At 36.0% G+C, this 21,322-nt stretch overlaps 3 protein-coding genes and 1 long non-coding RNA gene across 4 annotated transcripts; 3 read left to right on the forward strand and 1 right to left on the reverse strand.

Annotated features, from left to right (window-relative positions):
- The first annotated feature begins 1,467 nt into the window (after positions 1–1,467).
- Positions 1,468–5,431, forward strand: LOC132192244 (uncharacterized). Its single transcript, XM_059607520.1, has 7 exons — positions 1,468–1,684; positions 1,820–1,897; positions 2,274–2,380; positions 3,518–3,595; positions 3,845–3,946; positions 4,262–4,343; positions 4,889–5,431. The coding sequence occupies exons 1-7, from the start codon at positions 1,537–1,539 to the stop codon at positions 5,005–5,007; spliced, it is 714 nt and encodes a 237-aa protein (XP_059463503.1). The 5' UTR covers positions 1,468–1,536; the 3' UTR covers positions 5,008–5,431.
- Positions 5,432–5,608: 177 nt separating this feature from the next.
- On the reverse strand, positions 5,609–7,285 carry LOC132161674 (pentatricopeptide repeat-containing protein At1g62680, mitochondrial-like). Its single transcript, XM_059571848.1, has one exon. It carries the CDS (start codon positions 7,225–7,227, stop codon positions 5,734–5,736), a length of 1,494 nt encoding a protein of 497 aa, XP_059427831.1. The 5' UTR covers positions 7,228–7,285; the 3' UTR covers positions 5,609–5,733.
- A 3,930-nt stretch (positions 7,286–11,215) lies between these two features.
- LOC132161748 (uncharacterized) lies at positions 11,216–16,355 on the forward strand. The gene is made up of 4 exons (XM_059571930.1): positions 11,216–11,751; positions 11,860–12,112; positions 14,527–14,648; positions 15,287–16,355. Exons 1-4 carry the CDS (start codon positions 11,632–11,634, stop codon positions 15,731–15,733), a joined length of 942 nt encoding a protein of 313 aa, XP_059427913.1. The 5' UTR covers positions 11,216–11,631; the 3' UTR covers positions 15,734–16,355.
- A 1,440-nt stretch (positions 16,356–17,795) lies between these two features.
- On the forward strand, positions 17,796–19,526 carry LOC132162154 (uncharacterized). Its single transcript, XR_009438205.1, has 3 exons — positions 17,796–18,054; positions 18,593–18,979; positions 19,070–19,526. It is a non-coding gene; the product is annotated as an uncharacterized LOC132162154 (long non-coding RNA).
- The last annotated feature ends 1,796 nt before the right edge of the window (positions 19,527–21,322 follow it).

Below are 21,322 nucleotides of genomic sequence, written 5' to 3' on the forward strand. Positions count from 1 at the left end.
ATAGCCTTGCAATCATTCTGTACTAAGAATCAACTAATAACTTTTGCTGATGAACTTTCCGTGCTTTACAGCAAAGAAATGTCCATGGAAGAATAATTGTATGCATTCTCTAAATTCTTTCTCAAGATATTCCACCCGTACATATTGATACAGTAAATTTTTTGAACGAGTGGTTGAATTGGCAACAAATTACTTGCAAAAGAATAAAGAATTGTCGCGATAACGCTGAGAGGGAGAGGCCCAGTTGGAAGCTTTCGATGCTTAAGTCAATAGTTAATAATAACCTGTTTGTATTTGACTGATAAATTATAAGATAAATCCAAGATCCATTAGTAGTGAAGGATAAGAATATACTAATTTTCTCATGTACGTATGATTAGTATTAATCGCCTTTAATTTTTATTGATGTCCTGATGGGGTTGAGTTAGGCTATGACTCAATCGGACTTGAAAGAACACTTGCAGTTTCCATTGTCTAGGCCTTTCTTATGCAGCTCTCAACGAGTAAGTATTACTATAGTCACATGCAAGTAGGATAGCTACAATTGGTCTCTACATCCTACTATTTTTTCTCAAAACCAAAAAATAATAATAATAAAAAAAATATACCAATTGTTCTTTATTGAAATATGGATGAACCTTTTTGACACATTGGTGAGAAGTTGGAGATAACTTTGAAATCTCCGTATCAAACAGGTTGTGTTTGGGTGTCGATAATCTTTAAACCAAACGGCATTTCTGCACAATAAAAGATGAAATGTTTAAATCCTGCAAAGTAAACCAATTTATTAAACTAATTTTTGTTTTTAAAATACGTTTAAATGCAAGTGATAATTAGTACTCTAAAGACATATATTAATTTTTTAAATTAAAATTTCTCTAACTCAAACCGGAAATAACTTTACCCATAAAGAAGGGAGCTGCCGGAGTAGATATGGGCATTTGATGAATGATGCAAAAACTCTTATTTAAAGGTTCTGGTGTATGGATGTTCTTCATGTTAAAAGACCAGTTAATGAAGCTACTCATAGATTAACAAAAATGGCTTTAGCTCTCAGAGAAGACCAACTTTGGGGAGAGAATATTCCCGCTTATATTCGTGATATTGCAAGCTTTTATTGAGTAATGAAATCAGGAAATTTCAATTTTTTTTTTTAAAAAAAGTTGCCCATAAAGAAGGGACAATTGTTGGGAATTTTTTGTGGACAAATCGTATGATTTTACATTTTAATTTTCAAATTTTGTTGGGGGAGGGTAACTTCCTCTCATGCTTAAGTGCCCTTACAAAATGACTAATTTAGTCGACCTTATAATCTCCATTGTCGTGTTAACAGGTTCATATAGTAAAGAATTGTGAGTACGCCGTTATAATTTGTGTTTGTCGCCGTTATAAATGTAAATTCGGCCCAGTCCGTATACCCCTCCTTATCTAAGCGGGGAATCGGTTTTCAATCTTGGCCCTCTAAATTCTGAGGGAGAGAAATTCCTCGTTTTCTCTTCTTTTCTTTCTCCCCAAACACGTGACAACCAACCAACCATGGCGGGAATGGCTGCCTTCAATCTCTCTTCGGCCTCTTCCATCTTCAACCGTCCAGCACCATCATCAACGATTTTCCCGCTCTCGCTCTCATCCCAGCCTTCCGTTCTCCCAATGCGGGGTCTTTCTGGAAAGCCCAGATTTCAGAGTAACGCCTTATCACTTCTCGTTCTTAGATTTCAGCTAAATCGGGTTGTTCCGCGTCTAATGTATGGGTTTTGGGCCATGTGAGTGCTTCTGTTTTTTGGTTTTTGGTTTTTGTTTTTTTTTTTTTTTCGTGCAGAGATTTATGCACTGTCTAGCAACGATATCAAAGTCGGTACCAACATTGAAGTAGACGGAGCTCCTTGGAGAATTTTGGGTATATAGTCTTGACGTTCTTTAATCTTTACTATCTATTTCTAATTTAATACGTTAATTATATCTGACTATGTTGTGGTAAACATTCTATCCAAAGCATCAAAGACATCGACAACTACCATTTGCTTCTATTGGTGTTCGATTTCGGAGTACTAAATTGTTTTTTTTTTTTTTTTATTTGTTATGTGTGTGGTTTGGCGGCATTCTGTTCGTGTTTGTGTTTTATGTGTTCTTTCTGGGTGTAGGCGTTACAGTTAGGCAAGATATTATGAACGCATTTATCTTTTGGGCATAGATACATACATACATGCATACACAGATTTGTTTTACAGTTTTGATTGAACTGTATAGCTTTTCTGCCTGTTGGCCTTCTGCAGAGTTTCTTCACGTGAAACCTGGAAAAGGAGCAGCATTTGTGAGGACCAAGATGCGTAATTATGTAACAGGAAACACGGTTGAGAAAACTTTTCGAGCTGGAGTTTCGGTAATGCCTTTCATACTGCAGACAGATCTGTCGTTGATTTATGTGTCCCAGTAATGTGCTAGTTCAGTATAGTTTGCAGTGGCTAACATTTGAATATCTTAACTATGTTTGCATCATCTCTTATCGATTTAGCAGGTTTTTGCATGTTGTTATAACACAATTGAATCGCTCTTTTTCTGTTTAGTAATACTGATGCTATCATCTGTTCAACTTGGGCCGAGTGAAAATAGTTTCATTTTCCTTTGGGATTCTACAGTTGCAGCTTACATTTCTACTTCATTTTCATAAGATAGTCTATGGAAAGATCAGTTGCTGACTTATGGTACTATGTGCCAAAGCTTTAGCTGTCTTACATTGTAATATGTGCGCTCTTCAGCTAATTTTATGGTAGTTATGAATTCCCTGCACGTATATCTTACAGCAACTTTGTAAAGGTACATTCCTTCAATTTTTACGAAAATTTTTAAACTAGGGATTGTTTCAAAGCATTTTTTGCTAATCTTAAGTTATTTAATTTCCCCTTATCCTTCAGTTTTATAGCTCAGCCTACAACCATTGTGTTGTTACTTGAGTGAAGGATTCACCAGTATAAAAGGGTTGAAACATTCATTTCTTTGGAGGTGACAGAAGATATGTATGACATGGCTATTTGAGGGTCCTTATTTTTCTGGGCGGCTCTGTCTTCATGTTTCTAAACAAAAGCATCTTTAGGCCAGAAAAAACATCAATGAGACCAGAAAATCTTTTAAGGTTTCATTTGGCATTTGGAGAAAGAGGTTCCCTTATTAAGTATTCTTAACCCCCAGTACTTTGTGGTTGTGATGAAGTATGATTACATTGAATTTCAAACTGATGTATAGTGGCTTCTTTTCTATTTCTAGAAATGTAAGAGAGGCCAGAGGTAAGACCTTTATCATTGTGTAATATGCGATATGAAATATCTTAAATTGCAGTACATTGTATCAAGTATGCAAAACATAGGTCTACTGTTTTGTTCTTTTCCTGATGTAACTTCCATTGGAACATATGGTACCCATAATAATGCTCTTATATTTACATTATATGTTGCCTAGACAGGTCTGTCTCTCTGTCTCTATCTCTTCTCTCTCTCATCCTTATGTGTGGTTGTTTTCTCAGATTAATGAGGCAGATGTATTCAAGGAAACAAAGCAATTCACATACAAAGATGGCTCCCAGTTTGTCTTCATGGATCTGGTATTTCTCAGTATCCTAATCCTCTGATATGCTTGTACCATAGTGTTTTTTCTTTTTAAAAGAAAGATAGAAAGAAAATGCTTTAAAGATTTCTTTTTCTTTTTTCTTTTAGACTAGTTAGCCATTTACTTGAGGGCATTCCTGTTTCCAAGGAAACTTTTATTTTGTCTTAAGTTAACTCTCACTGCATTGAAAGACTGATTTTGTAGTTATTTTCGTACTCAGTTTTTCGATGTTTTATTTTCACAGAATACATATGAAGAAGTTCGTCTTAATGCAAAAGATGTTGGGGATAAGATGAAGTATCTAAAAGAGGGAATGGACTGCATTGTGCTATTTTGGAACGGAAAAGTATTTTCCAAATCTTTTAACCTTTGTGTTGTCTTTTCATTGCTCCAATTATGAGCGTTTCGAGTGTAAAGAGCATGACATTTTCCCAGAAAAGTGTTCGTAAACATTAGGGAGGAATATTATGCATAGATGATTATACTGTTTCGGAGTAGCATTCCACTATTAATCACCATCTGTTGTGTTTTAGGGCGCTTAGATTCACAAATTAGATGCATACCATATGTTTGCATATAAGTATAGATGGCATAACTAGATGTTCATTATTATTGTTGATATTAGTATCAGTTCGCAATCTTCCTGTTTGTATTCTTGCAGGTTATTGATTTTGAACTGCCCAATACAGTCAAGTTGAGTGTGGTTGATGTAGATCCTGGTCTTAAAGGCGACACAGCTCAAGGTAATGTCATTTGTGTTATCTTGCAATTTTCAAGGACCATAATTCATAAATACAATGCATTAGAAGTAAGTTCCAACAAATTCACGGCCTGTGGAGACAGAGGGATGTGTGCAGGCAAGCTCATCTGTTACCGTTTGTTAGAATTACCCTCTGGACAAATCAAAGTGTAATAAGTTGGGGCAGCGTAGATAACCAGAATAATCCTCCAAGATTGTAAATATAAACCAGGAAGAATGTGCATCTAAATGGCTTCTGTAGGTTTCAAAAGTGACTCTCCTCAAAATAAATTAATTTTGCCAATGAGACATTTGGAATCTCCTTCACTGCATTTTCATCGATGAAATACAAAAATCGAGTAAAATTATTTTTTGGGTTTGCGCATGGGGTTTCAACCATAAAGCTATCAGGTAGTATCTGTACACCAAGTTGGACGGTTCTCATCTGTGCCCCAATCATGGTTACCCTCTTTTACTTTTTCCCATTTTCTCTGTTTTTCATATCCTTTCTCTCAGCTAACTGTTTGAGAAATGAAATCTTGTTGGCAGGTGGGTCGAAGCCAGCCACCCTCGACACTGGTGCTGTTGTTAATGTCCCATTGTTTGTAAATATAGGTGATGAAATATTGGTTGATTCAAGAACAGGACAATACATGAGCCGTGCATGATTTTTACATCAGAGCTTTCCTGTCACCGGCAACATCTCTATTTTTGCATTTCATTTTATTATGCGAGAGTTATACCCTTCATTTGGGGCTACGAATGTACATCAAGCTTAGCTTAGCAAATGGTTGTTAATGTTAAATTGTGCTTTCGTTCGTTGACTTGAAAATTGTTATAGCTTGTAATTTCGTTTTGTATTAGAAGAGAAAATTATTAGTTATCCAAATGGATTAGTATCTCACCCAAAGGAAAATGCTTGGGTACTACAATCCCTTACAAATTGACGTGACATTTATCACGTGAGTCACAATCAAATTTACAAACCGATATCGCAGTACACATGATATTTGTCACGTTAACCATAATTAAATTTCATTGTTTAATTTTTGAAGTAATATTTGCCACATGGATTGTCATGTGAGTTTACAAGGAATTTGTAATAAATGTTGTAGTATCTCTAACAACACTCATATTTAAAATATTGTTTTTAATCTTTGGTACGATTATTAAGATAAACATTGGTGTGGTGTATCATTGTAAGTTGTAATGCAATAGTTTTGCCATCCATCAACAGATATACAAGTACAAAGTAATGCTAAAAATCAATTATTTCACAATTATGACATGATAGATTCAACCAACATGATAACTATAAGATAGTTATGAGATTAAAAAAATGTGTTTTATAGCATTAACTCGTGAGTAAAACTATCTACTTCACTAAAATCTCTTTATCGTGGCTTCCTATCCGGAATCACCCCTCGCTTTAACGCCGCGCCGTATATATTACAAGCGCTCAATAACCATTTCCGTCTATTGCACTCCTCAATTAAAAGGTTATAAGAAATTTTGTTGGGGATTCTTCTTCCTTCATCCATGAGGATCAGAACTAACAGGGCCTCATCTACTCTACCTTCAGCACAAAGTGCTCGAATTACACCGTTAAAGGTGATTATATGTGGAGAATGCCCCATTCGTGTAAAATCATGTAAGTTGTCCAAAGCGTCCTCAGTTTTCTCTCCCACACATAGAGCTTTAATCATTAGGCCATAGGTACTATGGTCTATGACGTAAAACCCATTCTTCATTTTCTCAAACAGTTGATACGCATTTTCTAGCAGATCTTTTTCCTTCCAGGATCTCCTGCATAACCCTCTCAGGAGAGTATTCACCATCCTCTCGTCCGCTTCAAAACCATCCCCCATCATCTCCTTATAAGTTCGCAGCGCAGAGCGAATTTTACCCCATTTCAGCAACCCATGCAACAAGGTGCTATAAGTGATATAATCAGGCATGCAATTTCTCTTCTTCATTTGCTTCAAAACACCAATACCCTTCAATGGCCTCCCCTCCTTACAAAACCCATTAAACAGAGTGTTGTAAGTGACCACATTTGGTGTCAACCCCATCTCCACAGCTTCATCAAGCAATTCCACTGCCTCATCTGACCGACCCACTTTACAAAAACCATCCATAACAGCTGTGTATGTGTAAATGTCTGGCTTCACGGAATCCTTCTTGATTTTTATCAGCATCTCAAATGCTTCCTCCACCCTTCCCACATAACACAACCCCTTCAACAAGCAATTGTAGGTCTGAACAGTGGGTTTGCAACCAATTCTGCCCATGAAATCAAAAACCTCAAAAGCTCTCTGCAATCTACCTCTTTTGCAGAACCCATTTATGAGAATGGTGACTGTTGCAACATCTGGGTGAAAACCCTTCTCTTCTACCATCTGGTCCAAGACCCGTTTGGCCTCATCCAGATGATTTTTCTTGCAGTAGCACCTGCTCACGATGGAAAATGTCCACGAATCTGGCTCAAACCCATAAGATGACATATCAGAGAACAGTTCCAAAGCAAGGTCAGGCTCTTCTGCAATGAATAAAGCCATTACCAGATCATTGAAGTCAGATATGGTACGAAACTCACGGTCTTTGACAAAGGTACTGAGGAATTCAGTTCTTTCTTTTGTGGGTAATCCTCTAATTGTATCTATAAAATATTTTAACTGAAATCTATCATTACTGTCAACAAGGTTGATACTATGCACTGGTGCGTGCTCTGAACGATTTGTAGAAGACAACGACAGTGTTGTTGCAGTGACAAATCTCTTATAGTGGCTGCTTCTGTAGCTGTAGCCCAAGAAGAGAGGGATATCGAGTGAAGCGGATTGAACGGGAGAGAGAAGGAGTGTGGAGGGTGAAGCATAAAGAGAAGACATCAGATCCGTGAGAGAGAGAGAGGTAACCTACAGACTTCAGGATTTAGAGGAGGGTGATGCTATTGCTACCATAGAGACAAACACTGAGGCTAAAGTAAAATGCGGCGTCGTTTGTTTTATAGGCATAATAGTATCTTTAGATGTAGATAATTGGGGTCAAACGAATTAGTCCAATCGGTTAGGACCATCCCATCTAATAAAGTGGAGATCACTAGTTTAAATCTCTATTTAAAAAAAAAATTGTAGATAATTGGAGAGTCTCATGGGTTTAACGACGAGAAGGATCCTAAATGAAATCAAGGGGATCTATTTAATTGTTTTAGGGGGTTCTTGTCCAAATGAAAAATAGGGAGCTCAAAAATGACAAATTACTCCTTAAAAACAACTAACTTGTTCTTCTCAATTTTAAATAAAATGGAGAAGATTCAAGTCCATTTAACAATTTTAAAACTTACCATTTTCTACAAATTTGTTGTAACATGTGTATTTGCCTGCCAAATTGTGGAGCCAAATGCACTTTATACGTCTTGGGAGAATGATTAAGTATAATAGTCACAAGAGTCGATAAAAACACGCGTTTTTTTAATAAAACTCTTTTAATATTATCAAAAAGTCATGGGTTCCTCACGTATTTAAAAAAAAAACTTATTCTAATTCAATTTAGATAAAAACTCTGAACGAGGAATAAAAATTAAGTCCGTAGAATCTAAAGATTAGATTAGAGATGTAATGCCAAAAGCCAATTGGTGTTCAAGTTTGGACCATGTCAGGCAGGCCAAGAGGGTAAAAAACCCTCAACTTCCCCCAAGAAATTATAAGAGGTATCATTATGGCTTGTCAATTGCATGATTGAAAAAATGTTGGAAAATTCATAATGATTCATCATTTTCTTTAGAAAATTTACACAACCCATGTATAAGAAAATAATTGATTTTTCATTCCTTTCCATGTTCTTTACATGATGATTTGTGTACATAAATAATATAATATATAATATATAATATATAGCATATTCTCGAAGCCTTGCTTAAACTTTACCAAAAAAGAAGAAAAATGTGGATGAGAATTGTATCCCCTCAGCAATCTTGAAGCAATTCAAAGTTCAAACCCGTAGTGATCTACTAAAAGCCTTCCAAGAGCAGGGATCTTTTGGATCTGCAGAAACCTCCCTCCTGCCGACACCACCCTTTCTACAAAGAATGGGGCTGAGCAACTTCTTGAACACCTTGTGGAAACCCGACCCATGACGCCGCCGTCGCACCTGCGTTGCCGTAGGCGGTGGAGCCGGAGCAGCAATCATGACCGGCGCTTGGAGGCTAACCACTCTGGCTTTCGGCTCTGAAAGGCTCCGTCGCATCATGGCTTGGCTCAGCTGCACCTCAAAGGAGAGTCTTTCAAACCTGTCCAACAGTGTGCTCTGCTCATCTCCAAACTTCCTAAGAACCACTTCTATTTCGTCCATTGTTTCCAAATGCTGAGCAAATTTCATTGCATCTCACTTGTTTATGTGGAAGTGGGAAGCTTAAAAGTTAAAGGGTTCCCAGCCCTTGTGATTTTTAAAGCTGATAATTATAAGAAGTGAGACAAGGAGTCTTTGTCGAAGCAAAGTATCAGCAGATGGACACTGAAAAGAGTGGTTTCATTACTCTTTTCGGCTAATTGGGTGACTGCAACAACATTTTGACAGCCTTTTCAGTTTCATCTCTTGATACTTTGCTTGGATTAAGACTCATTATCCGTAGCAATCAAAAAAAAAAAAAAAACACACTTTTATTTTATTATTATCTTTTTTTTTTTTTTTTTTTAAAGCAATGCAATATTCTACACTTTTATCGCACTGATATCTTACTGGACTGACGTAATAATGTCTATCAACTCTTAAATTATACTTTGTTAACAAAATATATATAAGGGCTAATAGATACGGACAAGGGTGTAGTATGCAACACTACTCTCTTCTTTTTTTGAACGATGACTGGTCTAAAGGTTTATTAACATTGTCATATCAGCATTATAGGATAATAACAAAATAAAAGTGTAATTTTTTTGCATTACAACAGGTTTTACGACATGAGTAATGCTATATATCACAATAGTATCTCATTACTATTCTACTATGCTAATATAACATTGTCAATTAATGAAATATTGAGGTGTTATGTATCATTGTTTTTTACGGTAGAGACTTTTGTTTGAAACAGATTCTCTCAATTTTAAATGAAATGGAGATGAACGTAAAAATTAAGACAAAATTATCTTCATCTTTTAAAATTTGAATAATTTTATCTCACCATTTTGCCTAAATACTCTCCTCCATTTCAAATGAAATTGAGAGATTTTTTTTTTGAGCGTAGATTTGTACTCCTTGCATTCAATTACTACCCATTATTGTACCTAAACTTTTGGGCTATATCATGCCAATTCACTGCATTTTTATTTCTAGTCAGATGGGGTGGATCTTTTCATTTATATTTTCTAGTAACTATGTCGGATAATAAATATTACTTGATTTGCTTTAAAGCACCTTGCTCGCAAATGGACAAAGTCACTTAAAATTCTTGGAGGTAATATATTTTTTATTACACTTCCTTACAAACTCACATGATATTTTATATTAATGAAAATAAGTGTGACATGGTAGTTCATATTTTAATGGTTAATATGATATGTATTATGCGAATTGTCACATGACATATTTTGTAGTAATTGACATGATAAGTGTCATGTAAATTGTTACATTTATTTATAAAATATTTATAATAAAAATTGTAACGCTCCCAACAACCCTCGAATCAATTTTATCACAAAAAGTGCTAAAGATTAGCACATTAGAAAAGGAAATTTTTATATAATTAGAAACCATTACGCTTTGTTCTTTCTTGCACGAAAGGAATCACGTTGTACTCTTTCCCTCGCTCTGTTTTAGGAGGCTGGTGGCTTACTTCCGACGAAAGTTGCAAAACAATTAGGTCAACATTTTGGGCCTTGCATTAACCTTCTGTGGGCCTCTGTTTTGTCAAGCCCATCTCCAGGCCATTGACTTTGAAATAATGGCTTAATATCAAATATTACTTGGGCCTTAGTCCATGTACATCGGGGTTGCGGAGTGTTACAATGTTGTCCACCCCTCCCCATCCCACCCCTTAAACTTGACATTCTCATCAAGGTCACTTTATGTAGTGTTTTGGTATCACATGATGTTAGTAGGTAGTTCTAATACAATTTTTAACTACTCAAGAAAGACACTAACTACATTTATACTATCACCCCAAAATGATTAGTCAATTTATAACTTTTTTATAATCAATAGATGAGTTTCATATAATAAGTAAGCAATATAAAACTTGGCACTTATGAATGTATTATAAATTGTCCACTCTATATGGATCACTCATCTTTCCAATATGAGACTGGTGCGTTACATTACACCCCAATCCCACTAAGCTGATGTAGTAGTGTTCATCAATCCTTCAAATTTTATTTTAAAAAAGATTGATGGATACTACCACATCAGCTCAGTTGGACGAGTGTGTAATATTTAGCATTGCTCTTCAACCATTTCTAATTCATTAATTCTCAAATGTAATTTTCTATAAACTTTTATTATTTATATATATTTTAAACATAATAATTGAATTGATAAATATGAACATGAATAAATTTTATTATTTAAATTAAAAAATAAAGTTTTTCTTCCATTCAAATGGGAGAAAATTTCTTCAACTCAATTTATTGAATTAACGCACATTTTAAATATATATGATTTTATATAATTTTTAAAGTGCATGTAATAATTAAAAACACATAGGAGAATTATATACATTTTGAACTATGTTAATTTATTAGCCTCAATTAAAAGTTAATTACAAAAAAAAATTATCGACTCTTCACACCATCCATCCGACGTGTTTTATGTAATTTTCCTTACTTAAAAATTAATGACGCTTCACATCAATCCACTTCACCAGAAACGTGTTTTCGTTTGGTCTGTGACATAAACCTATGAAAAAAAATTAAAAAAGAAAAAGAAGGAAAATTCTCGGAGACTCCGGCTGTTGTGTAGAAGCGGACTTCGGTAGGGTCAAATCCCTGCAAATCCAACAGTTCTCGCGAACACCAAATACAAATTTCCAAATCCGTAGAGGCTAGATCGTCTTCCTTTCCAAAGTACCCAAATGTGAAATAAACCCTATAATTCGAATCCTCTAAATTGTTTCCCATTTTTGTCAAGCTATCCTCAAACTTGCACTGCGTCTGCGTGTTCTCTAAGCTTTTAGATACGAAATCTATCTCTATCTCTGTTCTCTGAAAATTACGAAAATTCATTGTCCTCGTTGTTTGGCTTTGCTCTCAAGCCAAAGCGATTGTCCTGATCCTTAACAGCGGGTAAAAAGCAAGCTGTAAATGGGTAAAAATGCGTTTCTCGCAGCGCTTTTCGTGGTTCTGATTGTTGCCGATGTCTCCGATGCTTCGTTGTATGGAGTGCTCGAAAGGCTGCTGGGTGCGGCTCCTAAAGACCCTGAAGTAAGTAGAAATTCTCTTATCTTTTTCGCTCTTTCTAATTGCTTTTCCTTATTACTTGTTTGGGTTAGGAAGTTATTGGAAGGGTTAAGAAATGGTTTCTCTCTTTAGAACTCTCCGTCGCCGAGTCCCTTTCCCGGTGAGAACAAATTGGATCCTAAGCCAACTAAGGGGTCAAAGAACAACGAACCGGAGCCTCCGTTGCCCGACAACACAACCAAGGTGGATCCCAAGGGTCATCCCAGTGATAATGGTGAGCAGAGCGGTGATTCGAAAACGGCTGAGAACTGTGATGGGGCGTTGGGTAAGCCCTGCAAGGACCAGGGGACGATGACTGCCTGCATCATCAAAGGCGTTCAAAGCGGTAAATTCACATATACTGCTCTTGGCCATACCCAGATAATCGTTTGTGTTTGTTGTGGATTTTGACTAAAGAAGAGTTATATTTTTGCAGTATTAAGGGTAGTGGTGAAATTCCAAAGAAACAAAATCTATTGTGAAAAATGTTTGTTCGTCTATTCAAATGCGTTTGTGATATAAACGGCATCCACAAGACACTAGTGTAGAATTTGATTATGAATGTTTTATTCCGTTACTGCCAATCTAACACAATACGACTTCTAGACTTCACTGAGATATGGTTTTATGCTGAGAAGGTACAAAGTTAGTCTAATTTAGAAACATGGGGGAATTTACTTTATGACAACTGATTCCATCTGGTTTTTGGTTCCTTGTCTTGTTTTATTAGTAGCCATTATTGGGGCTAAGGCACTGTCTATGCATAGGTTGTAGGAACATGAAACTGTTCCGTTTCAATAGAGGTTCGAGAAACAATTGGGGGCAGTGAAGGTGCAGTGGTTGGAGTTTGTGAGCTGTTCCAACCACTGCTAGATGTGATTTCAAGAGCTGAACGAGAAGGAATATTACACAGAAGAGTCATGGAGACTAGGATGGCTAAGAAGTCTTTGAGATTAAAGTTGAGAATTTTCCTATTTTAATTGAGAAAACCTATACTTAAACTTCCACCGTTTGAAAACCTCAAAACCACCCTCTCTTACTAAGCTTTGGCTTATTGCATAATCAAATCTAGGCAGCAAATAGTCAATCCTTTAGTGTTAATCCTGCATTGTTTTGGTATCATAGTTGTTTGCTCTTTTAACAGGCACTAGACTTAATGGTCACATATTGTATTTCTTTTATATCAATGTCCCTGTGTAATTAATTATCAAAAACAAAAGTTTATTTGCATGCCTTTATTTTGTAGGGTTACATGTCCAAAGCCTTGTGCCCATCTCTAGAGATTGAAAAGTTCGTTTTTAGACTCCAAGTTGTTACAAATTAGATTGCCAAACAAAGCAATGATCAAGCCAACCGCCACAATTAAAAAACACCACAATCCAACAAAGCATAAAATAGAATCAACGCAAGGATTTGGTGACAAAGTTGAAACTTTTTAAAGAATTCTTTAAAAGTAAAACCACTATGGGGGCCAAAGGTATCCATTGTAGAAGATTTGTGCTACAATTTAGTCAAGTCACAAAACCTTTGCAAACCTTGACTCAGCTTGCAACCCCTGCAAACGACCTGTTCACCTCCCACTGTAGTGGCTCCAGAGCCTCTAGCTTTCTTCTGCAGGTATCACTTTCATGAACAATCTTTGTCTATTGCAACCAAAAACTTTGGTCGCTAAAAGTTTTATGTGGTTTGATTGATGATAAACAAGGGGAGGAAGTTCCTAAGAGGTAGCTTAATCGCTGGACCACGCCTAATGAAGCGGAGGTCACTAGTTTGAATCTCCTTCCTCCTCTTGTGCGAACATGTCAAAAAAAAAAAAAAAAACAAGGGGAGAAATCAAATATGTTTAAGCTCAAAACTATTTAAGTTTCTCTCCAACAACAATGAAAAATAGCCTCTATATTTTTTGAAAATTGTAGGTCACTAGGCTTATATTATTATATAGGTAGGGATAAAATAGAGGTTTTAAAGCTAAGTTGGCTAATAATTAATTTTGTTTGCGGCTTGTTCGATCGGTCAAACTTTAGGGTTTCAGTTTCAATCGAATGGACTTTGAACACAACTACAACCAAGGCTCTTGGGTTTTTGTATGACTCACTTCGATCGAACCAAATGCATTGAGCTTGCCAACAAAGTCTTCAAATCTTCAATTCCAGCTTTTCTTGAACCCCATTTTATACCAACTCAACCCTAAACAAAAGCTTAAAATATTATATCCCGAACCAGGTGTTTTGACACTGAATTTGCCAACACTAAAATGCAACAAAGATTATAGCCTCTACATCAATTGGAGTGCTTTTTCTTTTGATGGATTTGTTTGAGTTGTTTAAGAGTGCATGGTGTTTTTTTTTTTCTTTTTTCCCCACATATCTTCTATAAATTAAAGATGTAATTCTATGCTGTTTTAAATTGGACAAGCTATCGTGCTACATTATCTTTTGTAAGAGAGAGCTCTTGCAAATCTATAGAATTCCACTGCTTGTACTCAGAAACAAACGAAGCTTAGAAGGGAAGAGAGAGGGAAATGGAATTAAAAATAAAAAGGCAAAGCAAGTGTCAAAACAACTGCTGCTGCTGTTATTGTTTGTGTATTCAGTTACAACTCAGAAGTGAAAGGTCAAGATATGAAAAGAACTTTTTCATGCTTCTCTCTTCCTACAACACGGTGGATTGAGGGCTGTATGTTGATCATACAATTCTATTTCACATATTTTTTGAAGAGATGAAAAGTTCTTAATTTACTTTCTCCTTTACTTGTAGCAGGGTCCAAAAAATTGGTTGTTCTTGTCAAAAATGTTGGAAAGAGCATTCTGAAAGTGAATCTTACCACGGAAAGTCAAGGTGCTAATCAGCATCTGGAAGTACCCAAAAACCAAACTAAAAAGGTATGGATCCTTCTTTGCCAATTTCTTATTCTCTGCTTTATTATTTCTCTGATTGATGTTGTCATTTTCTCTGATTTTCTTGGAAATTTAATGGTACATGTATCTTTTGAAATAAGATTTCATTTGAAAGGTTGGATTGGGCTGTGAGCTATAGCCATCAAGAATATCTCCTCTTTCTTTTTCTTTAACAATTTTAAATATAGCTTTGCTTAATGAGAGATTTAATTGAGTATTTATGGCTCTGAAAAGCTTGATTACGAGAAATATATTCCTATCTTTTGACCCTTTTTCCTTAATTTATGGCTAAATGCGGAGAAGGGAGATGGAGAAGTTTGGATGAATAGGGAAATGGTTCTCTTTTGGCAGTTTTTGGCTGAGATCTGCAATGAAAGGCCCTCTATTGTTTGGCCAGCTGAGTTAATGATTAAAGAGTATTAAACGATCGGTTTAAAAGGCTGTTATTGGGTCCTAGATCTTGCTGTTATATGTTTAATTGTTTCTAATGGATTAGATACATATTCCGGAGCCATGGATAACCCAAAAATTTTGCTTGGTTCTATTTTTAATACAATTTATGGGAAACTACAGAGGGCTTCTTGTAAGTAGATTTGCTCCACTGTTGCTTGTTTGTGTTTCAGATCGATATCCCACTATCTAATGACAAAAGCTCCAAAATCATATTGAATGCTGGAAATGGTGAATGCGAGCTTCATTGGGACCACCCTCCTGTAAAAGAAAGCTTTGTGCGCCTTCCAACTTATGACAAGGTAGTGACTCCAGTCAATGGTGCCTACTTCTTGATTCTTACAGTGCTTGCCTTTGGAGGGACATGGGCTTGCTGCAAGTTTAGGAAGAAGAGACACCACGATGGGGTCCCATATCAAGAACTTGAAATGGGTTTGCCTGAATCTGTAACAGCTACCAATGTGGAAACAGCAGAAGGTTGGGATCAGGGTTGGGATGAAGACTGGGATGAAGATAATGCAGTGAAGTCACCAAGACGTCTTGTAGGAAGCATTTCTGCAAATGGCCTTACTTCTAGATCTTCAAACAGAGAAGGATGGGAAGATGACTGGAATGACTAGTTATTTGACAGCCTAAAGGGGGCCGAAAGGAGAATTTTTGCTAAAAGGTAGGTGAGGTAGCAGAGGGTGGACAAGAAGTAAACAAAATTAAACTCAATGTACAACAAATAGGATCATTGAGAACTTGAATATAGAACTGTCTCACAGTTTTTTGTTTCCTGGATGAAAAATCTCGCTTCGTTGATCTTGTCAATTGTCATGTAATAGTTGGAGCCCAAAATGAGGTATGTAAAAGTTGGGTTTTTTTTTTTTGGAAGTACAGGAGTTAAACATCAATATTTTTGTACTTCGTTGTACTCTTCTATCTTCATTTATTTTCTTGGAAAGAAGGCAGTTGGAGATGCATAGGTTAATCCTAATCAGAAACATTTAATTAAACGGTTTGAATTTTGATCTCCTTATCATTTTTGGGTGGAGATTTTCTCTTAGGTTGCCTTCTTGGGAGCTGCTTCTCTTTGTGGACGGGTGTGGACAGGGATCTTGTGCTAAGGTTGCCTTTTTCGCGCAAATCTTCACTAAATGGCGGGATTATCAAAGATTATTCGTGCTCCTTACTCTGCGGACTTGGCAAAGCTGGGGGTAAAGACGTGCTGGGCTCCTCCCTTGTGATCTAATGCATATGGGATGGGCGTTGTGGATTGGGCCCTCCCATATGGGCCTCTTCCCGGGGGCCCATTCCATTTACAAATTAGTTTGTAGGAACTCAAAGAAAATAACATGTTTTCTTTACCACGTGAGAATTACCATTTTTTTTTTTTTTTTAAGCATATGAGAATCACAAATTTATTTTAACAATAAGTGCTTCTCACATGCTTCTTAAATAGCATTGTTAAAAAAGTACTAAAGAACAAGGTTGGATTGTAGGAACTCATACATCCCAACTTGTTTTTAACGAAGAGTAATTTTAAGTAGCCTATTTATATCTTACTAAGAATGATGTGGTTATTAAAATCATAATTTGATCATAATTTAATAATGATCAATGAAAAGCTCAATAGTGATTTTAATTGCCATATTATTCTTAGTGTCTGTTTGGGATTGCGTTTGAAGGGCTTAAAAATGTTTAACACTAAAAAAGTCTGTCTGAAGAAAAAAATACTCGTTCGGTAAAAAAATTAAAAGAGTTTTTAAGGGTTCAAAGAGCTTAAAAATGGCAAAAAAAAAAAAACACTTTTGACAAAAGCTTAAAAATAAAGCTTTTACCCAAAAGCTCTTTTTGACTTAAAAGTTATATTTCTCAAATACAATCTTAAACAAGACCTTAGTAAGACACTAGTAGCCACCTAAAATTACCCACCCTTTAAATTGTAAAAAACAAGGGAAGAAAATCTTTAGGCTGTGTTTGACAATTTGTTTTTGGGCAACGGCGTTGGCTGTGCACTGTTCAATCACTTTGAAATTATCTGCCAAAAGCTGTAGGAGTTAAGACAGTGAACAGGAGACTTGCTTCAAATAATGCGCCCATTTCCAGCCTTCTTTCATTGTTCCAAAAATGCCCCTGCAGCAAACATAATGATATTTCTTCTTGCTTTTCTTTACTTCATTATTTAGAAAACCTCCGTCTTTCTTCTTTCTTCTTTCTTCAGTGAAGTAAAGAAAAGCAAGATGAAATATCACTATGTTTGCTGCAGGGGCATTTTTGGAACAGCGAAAGAAGGCTGGAAATGGGCGCATTATTTGAAGCAAGTCTCATGTTCACTGTCTTAACTCCTGCAGCTTTTGGCAGATAATTTCAAAGTGATTGAATAGTAAATAGCCAACGCCGTTGCCCAAAAACCGGTTGTCAAACACAGCCTTAGTTTCAACGGTAGGATACGGAGAGTTTATGAATTGTATATGTGCGAAATGACTAAAAAGCCCCTCACAAAAAGACAACTGTGACGCTCAAGGAGGGGCAAAACGGTAATCAACATGATTAAAAGACAAAAATGCCCAAACAAATTTCTACTATCCGCACCATTTCAAATCCCAAATTGAGCGGTAAATGGCAGAGGCCAAGTATAATTCCAGTTAAAAGTGATGATATAACCCTGAACGTATAATCTTTTTGTTGGAAAAAAAATATCCGCTCTCGCCGCTGAATCAGTTTTTACTTTTTAGTGTTTCCAATCTCTTCTATCCGGCTCTCCCCTCTCGCTCCTTGTTCCTTTCTCTCACTCTCATCTTCGCTTTCCACTCTTCCCTCGCCATGAAGACTGAAGCCCACCCTCGTTGCCTAGCCTTCCTATCGGCGCACTCGTCAACGACGCCACCTCGCTGGCTCGCACACCTCCCTCTTCGCCTTCAGATCTGATATTCTGGCCGTTCCCTCAGTCCTCCAGGTTCGGATCCATGTTCAGCTGATATTTAAGCTCCATTTTATGCTTATGCTTGTCCAGATTTGATATTTAAGCTTCGTTTTATGCTTATGCCTTGTTTAGATATGATATTTAAGCTAATACTTTTAGGTATTAGCGTAAGAGAAATCCACCACCGCAAATCTCAGAAAGAATAAGCATAGAACGAAAATATCTATATGTATTGGATTATAGCGAGTTATAGCGGAGGGACTGGATTGCATGGATAAAATACACTTTTAGCAAAATTTTTTTTTTTTTAACTTAAAAGTTCTATTTCTCAAAGGCAATTCTAAAATGGCCATTATAAGTTGAAAATGACGTTTTGTCCATTTAGGCTTTTTGGTTAATCATAATCTAAATCTGCAATATATGCTAGGGTAGCTATACATATGGTCAGGATTGAATCTTATGGAGAAATTTCTGTTTAGTTTTATCTTGGTCGCTTTTCATTTAATTTTTGTTTAGTGATTTCCATGAGCTTGTCTTATTTTCGATTAATTATTTTTAATTTTGTTTTTAGGTATATATGTACACTTTTATGCCTTTGGAGTTTTGTCTTCTCCGAGATTTCGTATACCCCATCTGTTTGTTCGCCGATTATATTATGAGAGCGAACTGCTGCTTGATATAGATGAGATGAGAAGGCGTTTCCGAATTTTAGACCATCTTCTTTGTAATAAGTATTACTTTGTGATGCCAAAAGAGCCTCCAGAGAGAATGCCATAAAGATTGGAGGAAGTAAAATATTTTGTTAAAGAAATATCGTTAAATTGGGAGATGTATATGGGAAGGCTAGTATGTATAGGTACACGCGTGAAGAAAAGGCCACAGATTGGAATATGGTTATATATCATGTAAATTCATTGACAGTGCGGAAAAGTGGCCCAGTTGTACTGAGATTGTTGAGGTATAAATTATTTAGTTAATTATTAATGAATAAGATAATTGTAATTATGGGTATATTTTTGTATTTAAATTTATTTCTTTTTATATATAGTTGCAATGGAAAGCTATCAAGATTTTTCCAAAAGCTGCAAAAAAAAAAAAATGCGTTGGTTTCGAATCCGGTGCCTATACTGCTTCCCCCACCACCCGCATCTACGCCATCAATATCATCTGCCTGGAGATGCTTCTAATTTCGAATAGACATGTCCATTTAGGCTTTTTGGTTAGAATGATAATCTAAATTTGTAATTTCGCATTTTTTCTAGGGCTGAATTTTACGAGGGTTAGTTTTGTTTAGCTTTATCTTGGTCGCTTTTCATTTAATTTTTGTTGAGTGATTTCTATGAACATGTCTTATTTTCAGTTAATTATTGTTAATTTTGTTTAGGTATGGCTTTTGTGCCTAGAGATATTTGTCTTCTTAGAGATTTTGTATACCCTTTGGTTCGTCACGAACTAAATTTATTTTCTCATTCGTTTGTTCACCAATTACATGATCAGAGCGAACTGCCACTTGATATAGATGAGATGAGAAGGATATTTCAAATTTTAGACCATCGTCTTTGTGATAAGTATTACTTTGTGATGCTAGAAGGGCCTCCAGTTGGTAGAAAGAATGCCGTAGAGATCGGAGGAAGTAAAATGTTTTGGAAAAAATGGAAAAAGTGGGATATCATTGAATTGGGATATTCGTATGGGGAAGCTAGTATGTACACGTACATACGTGGAGAAAGGGCCATTGGTTGGTGTACGGTTATATACCATGTAAATCCATCGAGAGTGCTAAAATGTGGCCTAGTTGAATTGGAATTGCATCAAGTTTTTTTTATTTTTTTATTTTTTATTTTTTTTTTTTTTATATGTCCGCACAAGAGGGGGATGGGGATTCGAACTAGTGACCTTCGCTTCATTAAGCGTGATCCAAGCCGATTGAGCTACCTCTTGGGAATTGCATCAAGTTGAGGTATAAATTATTTGAGTTAATTAATAATAAATAAGATAATCGTCATTATGGGAATAAGATCCTCTTTCATTTAAAATGGAACGTATTCATTTAATATAAAATGAGGGATAATATTGTCTTAATATTAAAATTAAAGGATAATATTTACAATATTACCTTTCATTTTATACTTAATGGATACTCTCTATTTCATTTGAAATGGAGAGAATCCTATTATGTCATTTATGGGCTTATTTGTAATTAACATTAATTCTTTTTATATATAGTTGCTGTGGAAAGCTATCAAGATTTTTCCAAAAGAATCAAATGACATAGATGCGTCGGTTTTCAATCCTGTGCGGCAATCACCCACACCGTGAGGTGATGAATCGCCTCCGCCGCCACCACCACCACCGTTGTCTCCACTAGCATCATCAGGCAATAAGTCACCATAATCATTATTGTCATAATCAGCGTCATCGTCATCACCAGTCTATAAGAAACATCATTATGCAAATTGTATGGCCCAAGATTGTAAGTCTTGCTATTAAAATTAATTATTAAGGATTGGGAGTTGATACTTTTATTAAGGATTCGTAACCCTTGTAATTCTTACATTGACTATAAATGAAATACACAGCAAATAACTCACGTCAAGGTGGGTGATACTTTTCTACAAACACTAAGTGTGCATCTTACCTTTTAGTTTTTTGGTGTCACAATCTGTAAAGACCTTTTTGGCATCGTCCATTCAATTAGTGGGCTAAAATAGCGATCTTTTTTATGTCGTTTCCCTTCTCTAAGCTGCTGTCTTTCTGTTGCAAACGACATTGTTTCAAGGAAGAACGACAATTTAATGCTGTCTTAGAAGACCACCACCTGCAAACCTTTTTCTTCATCCAAACAAAAACGGTATAATTGTACTTCATCATAACAACCGCATTTTTTTTTCTTCTATTCTAGATTATGGTGTGAACTTCATATACAGGTCATCGATGATACAAATTTTTGATAAAATCATTCGTAAACAGGTTTATAAGGGAGGAGTGTGGTTAAAATTGTATTAAAGCTATATGGGACACTTATAATCTCATTACACTATGTCGCCGACGTTCACAGCGATCTACTTTATTAACACAGTCCCGCTGATAGGCATTTCTCTTTTGACAGCTTTGTGCTACATTATACTCATGCATAGCAGCAATTTAACTTATAGGTCGCCCCTCCATGACTTGACCATAAAGTCAGAACTCATTTAATTTCATGCATACTCAATGTGGTAGCTAGTTCTAATACCAAGTGATACAAATCTGGAATAGAATTCATTCTTAAAAATTGGCTTATAAAGAGAAAGTGACCAAG

Source organism: Corylus avellana, chromosome ca9 (genome assembly GCF_901000735.1).
Source record: "Corylus avellana chromosome ca9, CavTom2PMs-1.0".
In the NCBI taxonomy this organism is placed as follows: Eukaryota; Viridiplantae; Streptophyta; class Magnoliopsida; order Fagales; family Betulaceae; genus Corylus; species Corylus avellana.